The sequence below is a fragment of the Microtus oregoni genome, unplaced genomic scaffold (genome assembly GCF_018167655.1).
Source record: "Microtus oregoni isolate MIOR12 unplaced genomic scaffold, Mior012 000008F_ref0000371, whole genome shotgun sequence".
Classification (NCBI taxonomy): Eukaryota; Metazoa; Chordata; class Mammalia; order Rodentia; family Cricetidae; genus Microtus; species Microtus oregoni.
The window spans coordinates 33,279,178-33,291,953 of NW_024543067.1; the positions used below are offsets into that span (position 1 = coordinate 33,279,178).

At 46.2% G+C, this 12,776-nt stretch overlaps 1 protein-coding gene across 1 annotated transcript in view; it reads right to left on the bottom strand.

Annotated features, from left to right (window-relative positions):
* Fat3 (FAT atypical cadherin 3) overlaps positions 1-12,776 on the bottom strand; it is a 587,501-nt gene that overhangs the window by 42,615 nt on the left and 532,110 nt on the right. The window contains exons 17-20 of the mRNA XM_041656771.1: positions 11,845-11,982; positions 10,862-11,005; positions 7,623-7,820; positions 4,639-5,437 (exon numbers count right to left, since the gene is read on the bottom strand). Of these exons, the coding sequence (XP_041512705.1) occupies positions 4,639-5,437; positions 7,623-7,820; positions 10,862-11,005; positions 11,845-11,982 (1,279 nt within the window). The remainder of the gene's footprint in view (positions 1-4,638; positions 5,438-7,622; positions 7,821-10,861; positions 11,006-11,844; positions 11,983-12,776) is intronic.

Consider the following 12,776-nt stretch of genomic DNA (forward strand, 5'->3'; position numbering starts at 1 on the left):
CAGTGCCCAGACGCTGCTCCGCATAGCTGCTGTGCCCGCCCTTGCTGGTGGAGGGTATGCCTGCTGTCTCACTCATCCTGCCTAGCATGGAGCATCACTCATGGAAACGTCCCAGCCATCTCCCTGGGCCCTCTAGGTTCCATTCTCTGTTTCTTATCTGAATCAATATGACAAACCAGGCAGCTGCTTCTGCCACAGTGGCTATAAACACACTGACTTTAAATGCTGATGGTCACCTTGGGAGCCTATTCTAGACAATATGTCCTTTTTGATATATTTCTATTTCATATTTTTTGAGCAGCTAATGAAAAATTTAAAATGAGTATAATCAGTATAGCTCACGTGTTGTTTTGACGCCCTTCCCTTTTGCTTACCCGTGGGAGGGCCATGACATCTATCACTCCCCATTTAACTTGATGTCAGACTTCCTGACTGGCATGCCAACGCTCATTGACTTCCCAGTGTTCACGTGGAGTCATCTCAGGACACCAGAACTCTGCGCCTCGTCTCTCTAGTTTTGTTCAAAGGGATTGTCTCAGGGTAGCTGGGATTTAATGAGCTTATTTGGCAGTAAAATTCACATTGGATTCCACTTGTTAGCAAAACTCAGCATTTTGGTTCAAGATGCTAATGACGATAATTGGACCCAAAAATCTGCATGAGAAAAAGATGAGCTAGAAGTTGGGAGGGGGGCAGAGTACTGAGGCCAACTCTGTATAAACATCACTATATGGCCCTAAATGATCACTACATTCGTTTATCATGCTAATTATCCCGCCAAGTGTGGGAAAGACCACTTAATGAATCTGTCAGTCTCCCAGGATAAACAGAAGAAGCGCCACACTAGTGTGTGAGCTGGAGTGTGGCTATATCCGTGTCTGTGTGTGTTGGGGAGAGGAATATCTGTTGAATTCAGGGATCCCTGATTTTTAATAAATGAAAAGATGCCTCAAAAGCTAGCACCTGCTAACTCCTTACATTCCTTTGTTTTACTTTCGCTTCCACGGAAACTACAGAGAGGGACAACTGCTTGCCCCTTGAGCCCAAGGGAGAATTTATTCTTCTCTAACTTGTGATACTCCTCCATGTTTGGTTTCTTGCCCATCAGCAATAAAGGCACACGTGTTGATAGCCTCCTGGCTATGACCCAAGCCTACTGTCTACACCTGACTATGAGGCTTGGCACCTGCTGCAAGCCCATTGCAAATTATGTCTGAGGCGCCATCTGTCTTCCCGGGATCACACTGACCACTCTACGAAGAAATATGATTAACTGAGAAGTCTCAGGGAGCACATATCACTGAGATTCTGGTTGATACGTAGAGAAAGGTAACTGCTTTTCTGATGGAGATCTGTTACTTTTTGTTATTTCCTCCACCCTACCCTTTTATACCCACTCAGGTATAAAATACCTGAGTAAACGAAGCTGAAACTGAAAGGTTTGGTTTGGTTCATGGTTTCACTGGTCCTCACAGCCTGAGGTACAGGAGACACCATGGTGAGAGACAGTGATGGAGCAGTTGCTCACCTCCCGGCAGCCAGGGAGCAGAGAGACACAGAAAAGAGTTAATGAACAATCTCTTCAAGGTATGTGCTTTGATCCATTAGAGCCACCTCTACAAACTATCCAACTATGTATTCATGAGTGGATTAATTCACAGATGAATTTAGAACTGGCAAGCTCCCTCAAAGCCCAGCAGTGGGACTGAGGTGATAGATAAAAGACTTTCTAATTCTGAATTCAGACTGCCCCCAAACCCACATAAGACACCAGAGCACAGACTACAGCGACAGGACAAGCGTACTAGATAGATTAATCAAATTCGCAGGCTCTAGACTCAGCAAGAGACCCCCGCCTCAATACATAAAATACAGAAAGATGCCTGGCATCTGGCCTCCATATGCACACACACACATATACACATGTGCACACGCAGGCATATACGTGTGAACCCATGTGCAAGTATACATATATTACACATACACAAACATTTTAAACAAATTCTATCAGCTGGAAACCAAGCCTTCAACACACAGGCCTTGAGGAAACTGTTCCTGATCTCTGCGTTGAACCAGTGTGAGGTCATATGCGATCTTGGCCAAGACACACAGCTCTCTTGTTGGAGGTTATCCTTGCATTGTCTGCTGAAGATGAGCCTGAGCCAGATATTTCCAACTCTATTTATAGTACATTTTAGAATTTTACTTTTCAGTTTCATTTTAAGATCGACTTAGAGCCGAGGACTCTCCTGACCAAGCCAAGTCTCACTAGAGAGAGGCTTAGGGTATGTTCGGAAGGCCTCCTCTTCCCTTCCCGAGGGGCTGAGTAACAAAATCATTCACATTCTAGGTTTATTGAGAGTAGGAAGATTTAAAGGGACTATAGCAGTCCTACGTGGGGACATGACCTTGAAACATTGCATTTAGAATACCAGAATAATATATAAACCACAGAGCAAATCTTTGCATTAAAATAATAAACAAATAAATAATAAATAATCCACTATGTCTTTCCTATAAAGACACTTTGCTAAGCTGGCTAACCCCAATGTCTTGTGCTCATATTTATATCTGAAGAGCCCCCACATATTTGGTCTCTGTGTAAACATTCCACAGAAAGCTTCCCTGGGCTACAGAAGGGTGCTTGCTTTCTCTCCCTGAGCTTCTTTCCAGCAGGCAGGTGCTAGCAAGGCTGCCTTTTCACCAATGGCTCCTGAGGAGGCTGTGCGCTTTGCATTGGAATCCTCATTGTCTAGGACAATGCTGCCTCAAAGCATTCTGCTCTCCTCTGAGTTCGCAGAGTCTGAGGATTGATGTGTTGCTGCAGTTTCCCCTGCAGAGTTCGCCCCGTCCTGTCCCGAACTCCTTGTGAACCCTGCCGCGAACCACCGCGTGGGTTCTTCAACACAGCTTTGCTGCGTAAATCAGTTTGTCTGCAAAGGACAACAAGACAAGACCTGGACAGCTGGCACTCATAAATTGTTCATGGTGGCATCTGCCAGAAATGCATCTCCCTAGCATGCATGTGCTGACTTACTTTGTAGCTCGCTTAAGTACATATGCTGCAGATCTGGCTGTCACTGCATCGCTGATGAAAATGCAAACCAAAGTCACTCGCACCAGAGGGCACAAGTCCATTCTTAAAGGACGCTCAGAGGCTGTCAGAATGGCTCCTTGCATGGGGCTGAGGTCCCCAGCCTTCCCTTTGATGAGCTTTTTCTCCAAACTGCAACCAAAATGGTGCTTAAGAGACCTGAGTTGCTGCCTGTCCTCAACTCTCCACAAGGAATTTTTATAAATGACTTCTCTTACGGCCACAGTCCCTGTGGATCGAGTTCATGTTGGATAAAGCAACTCCAGTGTGATTTTCTTAGAGAGGGCTGTGAATTTGTGGCTCCCATGTCAAAGAGAGGAAAAGAGCCAGAGAGAACAATTCTTCTCACTGATTACCGAGGGCCTGTGTCTGTGCAGCTATGACCTTTGACCCCCAAGGTCAAGGTTCAAAGACAAGCAGGAAGCTTAGTCTGTTCTGCTCTGAGGTTAGCCTGCCCATTGACTGCAATCATAGACATCTGGCCTGCTTTTTCAGGGAGGCAAATGATGCTGCTATTAACCTGTGCTACAGCTTCCTAACTTATTTGCCAGCAGAACCCTCTAGCCTGCCTATTTTGCACCCTTTGTAATGGACATACCCTACCCCATCGCCTCTGCCCTTCTAATCAGTGGACGTCTCCTGCTGCTTCAGGGTCCTTCCTAATTCTTCATCCTAGCTAATGGCTTAGGGTGGATATGGCCCTCTCTAGTCTCATTTGTCATGGCTGCCACTTCTTCCAGAGGGGGAAGCGCTTTCATTCTCATTGGGATGGGTTGCTCTCTCATCCTTTAAGCTTCCCTCGGGCAAACCCTTCCCTGATCCCTACCTGAGTTTATCTCTGCCTACAGGAAGCTGCCTTGGCTGAGCCTGCTGCGGGGTTTATACTCCAACAGTAAGATCAAAACAAGCGGCAGCAAAGGTTGCAGCATTTCGTGCATCAGCTGCTCTTTATGCACAGTGACATCAATGGCACTTGGGTGTAGACTAAGCTACAGTTCCATGACTATGGGGCCCAACATTTCCCTTTTCTAGTTTCTTCTACAGCCCCAGCATCTGTATCAAGCACATGAGAATTACTGTTTAGGTGAATGAGTGACGGAATGCAAGAGAGGCATGTCGGTTTCCCTTTGAGTTCTCAGCGGTGGGAGGTGGGAGGGTTCATCTTCACCGTTAACTTGACTAGATTTGGAATCACTGTGGAAATACCCATGTGTACCTACAAAGGTGTTTCTAGAAAGGTTTGATTGATCTGACAAGAACCCCCTGAATGTGGGCAGCATCACCCATGGGCTGGGGTCCTGAACTAAATAAAGGAGGGAATGAGAACGAAGCACCAGTATTTCCTGCTCTCTACTTTATGACTCCAGATACAGATGCGATTGGCTGCATCAATGTCCTGCAGTCATAACTTCCTTTCAATGACAGACTGTACCCTCAAACTGTGACACAAAATAGACTCTCGTTTAAGTGTCTTTGCCAGGTATTTTGTAACAGCAGTTAGGAAAATAACCAATAGAGAAGGAGAGCCATTTAGCTGAACCTACCATTACAGGTACAGCGCACGTTCCTATAGAAACGAGGGCACACGAAGCTGATGCGAGCTGTGCTGTAGGTCATGAGCGCGTGGGAATCCAGCGACAAGCCTTGCTCACAGTGCTGCTCCTGACAGTCCAGTCCTGAGCAGTTCTTCTCCAGGATGGCTGCTATGTGCATGACGTTCTCCAGGTGCCTCCTGGCATTGGACAGCTTCTGGATCAGGTAGGCTGGCTTGTAGAACTCGCTGCTGCGCTTCTCCACAGCAAACAGCATATCTAACTGGTTGGTGCCCACCACAGGCTGGATGCTGATAATGCGCAGGCTATCCTGCTTCTGCGTGAGGACCGCATTCCGCAGGATGCGCCGGAACCCATGCATGTGAAGCCCCACAAAGTCCTCGGGGGACACATTCTCAAAGCGGATGGTGACAGTGCTTTGCAGCATCTCGTGCACCAGTTGCTCCACGTGCACAACGACATCGATGGGCACTTGGAAGCGGCCATCACTCACAGAGACGTTCAAGACATACTTCCCACTGTCCAGCCCTCCCAGGGCAATGATTTTCCCATCATGACTGTTCACTTTGAACAAGCTCTTCTGCTCTGACTTCAGGGCAAACGTGAGCACGTCATACATGTCCTGGTCTGTGGCATGGATCTTCCCAATGACCCCACCAGGAAAGTCATCCTCCATGGTGACAATGAAGATTTCCAGCGGGATAGCTGTGGGTTTGTGGGTGCTCTCCTCAATGACCCTCACCCGGATGTAGGTATGAGAAACTTGCTGCGGTTTTCCTGAGTCCTTTGCCTAAGGATATCAAGAGGTGGACAAACAGAGAGTTAAGACTAATAATTGAAATGTCACCCTGAGACAGCAGCTCTCTGGACCTTCTACCAGGTTCACTTCTTCCTCCCTTCCTTGTCAATACTGTGAAAATTACTGAGGTGGGCACTTAAGTAGAGGAGTGGTTTATCATATTCCGTCATTCTCTGGGGCTGTATGATGGGCAATAAAATGTGTCAACACAATCAAGCCAGTGGGGTGAGCTAGGGATGATGGGCAGGATGCTACAAGACCCAGCTTGCCCACACCAGGCTTGTCTTATTTTAATTTTGAACAGGAAACCGAAAAAAAAATATTCCAGCAAGGATGTTCTCACTTGGAGAAGGAATCATTGTTTTCTGTTGGATTCTTTCCTTTTGGCTGGACCAAGTGACACCTTTTGGCACACAGAAGAAATGCCATTACTTAAATGAGAATTACATCATAGGAAGATTTAGGATACAAAAGATGACACACCGAAGGGGAAGTGGGCAGCTCAAAAAAGAAAACCCTTCTCTCCTAACAGTTGAACCGATGAAACAATCACCTTGACAACAGGTCTTCAATGAACACCTGTCGTGCATGATAGAGGGGTCAATGGTGTCATGCTTCAGAATAAAGTCAGGTCCCCATGGGTCAGATCTTCAGGGATTCAGTGACCCTGCAGACAGAGCTATCGCAGAGAAAATGTATCCTCAAATGAGGATGGCAGTGGGAATCCAAGCCCTGGGCACCATACAGGCTTTGAATCTTAGCTTTCTACACATTTTGTTTGCGGTTTTGAGTAAGTTTTACTTGACCTCTCTGAACTTTAAGCTTTGCAACTTTAACACATGCATATAACAGTAGTTTCAGCCCCTACTGTTCTTGTGGGAATTAAAAGAGGAAGCGATTACGAAGTGCTCAGCACAGGCATCGCCCATACAAATACTTAGCAAGCAGTTGTGTGCACTGTTGTTTGCACCGTTACCATCAGTATCTGTTTATTTGGATACGTGAATCAAGAGATGCTAAAATGGAGACTTCCCGGAGGTGGAAGGAAGTTTGGTAAATTAGGTTGAATTTGGAATCAAACTGTGGCCACCTCAAAGGATATTGATGATTTTGAATTTCATAGATCGGCCAGAGGTTGCTCACCCCTATGCAAGAGGCCAAACAACTATCAGAAGGAGTGATGTCACTGGACAGAAGGTGGCAGGACAGGGAACCTGTGCCCGAGACGGATGGCGAAATGATGCTAAGGACCCTGGCATTCAGAATCTAAAGACCAGAGGCTGAGGGCCCAGGCTTGCAAGGCTTGCCAGCGATGGACACTCTTAGCTTAGCTGGTAAGCACTTTCTGTAAGCACTGGATGACTGTAGGATGTTTGGGTTATGTTATCTGTATCATAAACACACAGCTCTGTCTTTATAGCCCAGGGGCAGTCATAAAAGCAGAAATCTATAGGTAAAGTTGTGCCCTGATAAAGCTTTTTTGATAAAATGAGAGGAAGTGGACTAGGGAATTTTCATTTTCTTGTCTCTATGATACAAAGTAAAAGGATTGACCTGGGATGGGTGCAGAGACGGATTGGAAGAAAATGAAGCGGGAGCAGGCTCTCACAGAGAGAGTTTGAATACGCACGAGAGGGTAAAGTAACAGGGACCCTTGGAGGAAGAGAGGATCTTGTGGATGTTTCCTATGAGGAAGTCAGAGGGCTAACTGTGGGAGATGAGATGTGATACCCAAGCTCTAGGCTGGAGTGCAGAGAACTGTGCTGGGCAGTGAGAAGACACTTAAAATTCCCATTGTCCCCTCAGTCTATCTTTAGATAGCTGGATACTGTGCCACCATAGGCCCCCTTCACAATGGTCAGGCAGCTTTCTGTGGGCAGTAGCGGCTTGAACACCATTCAGGTTTATGGCTAGAATCCAAATGTTGGTCTAGGCAAAGTCTCAGATAGGAATTCCATGTGCTTGATCACTCATGGCTCCCTTTTGTGATCCTTGCACAACTCATGACTGCCATTTCTGCCTCTTTGTGCTTTTTTGTCCCATACAGGCATTGAATTTGGGGTTAGAAGAGGAACATTCATTCACTACCATGAGCTACTATGTTGACTTAGTGAACGTAGAAGGGACAGACATGGGAGAGAGCAGCACCCAGTGTGTACAGATGGCCAAGCTGTACCTGAATGCACAGCAGGTATTCTGGGGACTCCACGTGCCGGAAGACCACCGCTGACCTCAGGATCCCATGGGAGTCCAGCACAAACTCCTCGTCTTCATTTCCCGACAAAATAGAGAAGGAGAAGGGAGGCCCATTGTGAAAAGAGTCTCTGTCTGTCACCGCAAGCTGTAAGATGCTGGTACCCACTGGCTTGTTTTCCTGTATAAAAGAGTGTGGCAAAAAGGAAGTTAAAATAAAAACAAAACAACAACAACAAATAAGACATCATTACTGGCTGGGAGTGCTAAGTAAGAGCCAGGCATTCGCCATAGGAATTCCCCATGATACTTAAGTCTTCTGAAAACAGGCTGGGGTGGCAAGCATCCTCTTTCCCATCTGTAGTAGCCTCCTCACTGCCGAGCCAGGAGACCACAGTCTCTGCAGATGACAACACAGGTCTTTGACTGAACAGGTTCCAAAGATACTTCCAGGTCCCCCCCGTCTATCACTCTCAGAACCTATCTACAGAGCTCTGAGTCATACCCTTCACAGCCTGTGATGATCTTGGAAATTCACCCAGGGCCTGGCAGCATCTCCCTGCTGGGAGGGAAATGTGGGTCCTCACCCTAGTTACAACATGATTATGCTGTATTGTGATTGCGTGGAGGCCCAACACTGTAACACGGTGTCACATTAGACATTTTGGGGGGACATGCAAGCAACTTTCCAGTCAATATATAAAACTAAATGGATTTTTACAACACACCCCATAACTCAGCTGTTCTGTGTTCCTCTAGGGAAAAGAAAGTAGATAGCACATTTATAAACTTGAGAAGGAGGAGGGACAGTCTTCAACTTTAACAACTATTTTGGAATCTTGGTTTGACAACAGGAACATGAGGATGAGTCATGCCTTCTTCTGGGGTCAAAGTTTATCTTCTTCACTCCCCGGATGAAGTTATCTGTAGCCAAGACCAGTATCGGTCTCTTTGACTCACTGCGCTGGACTTTGGCCTTAGTGCTGTCTAGGCTGATGTCGGCTTTAGGAGTTAGCCTGCTGATGACACCAGCTGAAGGGTTAAGATGTTTGGGACCCAAAAGATGAGGAGCAGGGTACAGGATGTTGGGGGAGCCCAAGGCTCATATGCTGATTAATTTATGGTAACTATGTGTTGCTGAGCACGGTGGCTCACACGGGTATTTCTAGCAGTTGGGTAGCAGAGGCAGAAAGACTGTCATGAGTTTGAGTCCATTCTAAATTATAGAATGAGTTCTAGATAAACCATGGCTCCATATACTGAAATTTAAATAATGAAAATTTAAAATTAAAAAAGAAAGAGAAGAAAAGGAAACAGGGAAAAAGATAACCAGGTGTTGGGATAAACCCATTATTCTGGGTGTGAAAAAGGGAGGAATCCTTGAAAAAGGAGCAGGAGTGAACCTCAGAGGTTTCTGTTCTGCCCCGTCTCTGCCTGCTTGAGCACCAGGCTGCAGGCACTGCCTCTCTTTTGAGCCCACCGTGGGACCATGTCATCCCAGAGAAGATTTACTGCTTTACACAGACAACATACTCAGCACCACACAAACAGAAGATTTATTGATTTGTTTGCTCATTCTCTGAAGGCCATTTCCTCCACAGAAAAAATAGAAAGAGTGAGAGAATGTGTGTCCTTGGGGTCACCGTCTAAGAAGGAAGGGTGTGAAATTACAGACAAGCCCAGCCTGCAGGGGAGGAAGTCCTGGCTGACTTCTGCAACTGAAACAGTCTGTCCAGCTGATGGATGTATGTCATAAATGGAATGTTTAGAAGGCAAAGTATATTTTGTCTGAGGAGGGCACAGGCCTGGTAGGCCACAACCACAGAGATCTAAGAGAAAGAGGGGAGGAGGGACGAGGAGGAGGGAGGAGAGCAATCACATGTGTGGCTGCTGGCAGGAGCAGATGAGAGGTAAATCAGAATCTCTCCAGGAAGAGCTGAGATTGCACTGACAATGGCCAGGGATGAGCAGACAGGGGTAGCTTTTGTTTCATGAACATCTCAGCCTGGTTACCTGACAGCTCAGTGTCACTGTGTGAAGGAGGCTGGTTATAGATGGCCACACTCAAGATCGTCCATCTTATCCCAAAGGGCTCCCTAGAGACCCGAGCACTCTCTCCTTTCACTCCTTCTCAGAGGCTCTGGGAGAACTTGAGAACCACTTTGACAGCAAAGCCAGCACAGTGAGAGCTGCTTCTCCAGAACTCCTGTGGACCCGTAAGACATGAGCATCTCTAGCTGTGTCTTCAAGTCTTCCACACTCACAGTCTGGGTCAGCACATCTTCCAAGCCTGGCTTCCAGCCTCCAGTACTCTGCTCACGAGCTAACTGCTGAACAATAGGCTAACGGGGAAGCCTGGCATCTGCCCTGAAAGCAGAATGCCAGCTATAAGTTACTCTATCCTGCAGCCTGACTTTAAGGCAGGCGGATTTAAAGCAGTAAATAAATTGCAATGGAAGCTGAGCTCAAGGAGGATCTGCTCTATCTGAAGTCCTGGGCCGGTTCCTGTTGATATCTCTCCACTCAGAACAGGGATCTTAAAGATAGCCTGTCACTGCAGAAGGATTATTTGTATTATGTGCTTACATGATAGATTCAAGTTCAAATCCTGACTGCTTTCCAGCTGCATGGTCTTGAGAAGACTATTCATGCTTACAGATCCTTGGCTCTTTCGACTGTAAGGTATGTGTACATGGAATGGGAGAGTGGGCATCGGTCTACATCCTCAATGACACACAGTAATGGAGACAGGCTGTGCATATGAAACATCTAATACTTAGAAGAAACAGGACTCAATAACTCTTCTCAACAATTGAGGGGGAAGATAGGTTGCTTTCATACCTTCCCTAGGAAGAGACAAGTTGATGCTGGATACTCATAACCTACAGGCTATAACTAGGTCCCAATGCAATAGTACTAAGAGACAGGTCTGTTGAGGTCCTAGAGTCCTCAGAGAGAAGCCTAAAGGAGCATGTTCATCTTTTTTGCCAAGTGAGAACACAGCTAGCAGTCACCATTATCAACAGAATGCAATCCCTTGCCAGATACAAGATCTGGGAAAGCCGTGATCTTGATCTTCTCAGCCTCTGAGACTGTCAGCAGTAAACTCCAGAGCCAGAGTCTCCAACTCTAAGTTATTTTCTATAGAAGCCCCAACTCAACAAGCCAGAGTGGAGGAAGCCGAGCCACACAGGTAGTATCCAGCTGGCAAGACTTGCTTACCTGGATCACAGCAGTATAGTTGGCAGGTGTGAACACTGGGCTGTTGTCATTCACATCGGAGATATCAATGTTGACAGTTGTAGTTGAAGACATTGCGGGGATGCCACTGTCTACTGCTTGGATGAGCAGGGAGTATCCTGACACCTGACAAGGCACAGAGGTGACATTAGGAACCGCAGAGCCTTGGCCTTCTGCACATGCTCAGATAACCTGAAGTCTCTGGCTATGTCACCTTTCCTCATATCCCGATGACTTTGGTGCCATCATCATTTGGGGATGGCTCTTTCTCTGTTGGGAGCTGGTTTATGCATTTCAGGGTGTTTAGAGATGTCCCAGCCTCTGCCCACTAGGATACTGCCCACTTCAGCTAGTTTTCCCAACAAAAACTGCAGCCTGATAGTTCTATCTCTTCCCCGAGGGGAGGAGCCACTGCCTTTAAGGCTGGGCCTGAGACTTTGTTTGATACAACTGTCATCACTGACCTACACCGCTGATTTTGATATTCCTGGGCTAGAGGGCTGTATCACTAGACGATTCAGTTTGCCTCTTAGTATTATTGTTCTGGAGTTCATTTCTAGATTTCACTTTCTTTGAAAACATACATTTCAGTCAAGGATTATTTCAGAATGGGACAAAGGGATTTTGGGAATCACTTTTTTCCTCGAGTGCCTTCAGATGATCTTTCCTGACCAGCTCACGTAGGATTGAAATTGCTGATGAAACCAGGGGTAGTGTCCTGGCTGAAGGGTTCTTCTTTCTCTGACTCATGATGGACTAAATTTCAATCTATGCAGGAAGGTACATATTTGTCTTTTTTTCTAAGATCTCCAATATCTGCCAAAAGCAATTATCAGTATAAAATTCTTTCAGAAATCTAACCCAAATGTCTACCTGCATTTCGTTGCTACTCATAATGAGCCTATGCCCATGAGTCCAGTGATGGCGTAGGGGTGGATGGTGAGGGATGACCCAAACCCACTCACCCGTTCCCGGTCCAGTTTCTTCTTAACCTTCACAAGTCCCAAGAAGGGATCCACAGCAAATTCATTGTCCCTATCTCCACCCACAATGGAAAAACGAATCTGACCATTGGGCTTGCTATCCGCATCTTCTGCTATCAGCTTCATAGAAAAGAAACAAAGCAAAGGCAAGGTATAACAAAGAGAAAGACAAAAGGTTGATGCTTAGCATCTCTGGCTGGCAGTATTCTAGGACTACCCATGATAAATTCCCAGAGGGGGAGATGATTGGTGGGACCAAAGAGGGCAGCAATAGCATGGGACATTTATTTCCTTATTAATTTATACCTTTCCAGAGTCTGACATCAGTTGGGCCTGATTTTCATCAGGTTTGAGATCATGATGACAGACCCCAGAGCTAACAGACAAAGCCAATTTTATGACCTCTTTACAGTTCTGCAAACAGTATTCTCAGCCACTTGGGCTGGCTCTTTACTCAGTGTGGCTGGCTCGGGAATCACTTGGAGACACAGCTCTGAGGACTATTTGAGGGGTTCTATGGATTACATGATCCCTGTGAGTTGGGACCCTAGACCAGAATGGAAAAGAAGATTACAGAAACCTAGTGGAGCATTGCTCTCTGCTTCCTGACTGTGGACATGATCAGGCTTGTTCTTCTATTGCCATGCCTGTCCACCACAGTGGGCCGTGCTTCCTCTTTAATCACGGGCTTTTCTCACACTCACACTGGAGAATCCCCGTTCTCCAGTAGGACGATACCCATGTATTTCCTCTTTAGTCACGGGTCAGTTACTCTGTAGTCATGGATTAGCTGCCTCGGAGCTATAAAAAGCTCATCTACGCTATCTTGCATTTTCTTTAAAAGTATATACTTCGGTAAGGAAAGCAATTACTAGAAATTTATAGCTTGATATAAATGAACCTGTAAGACTCCT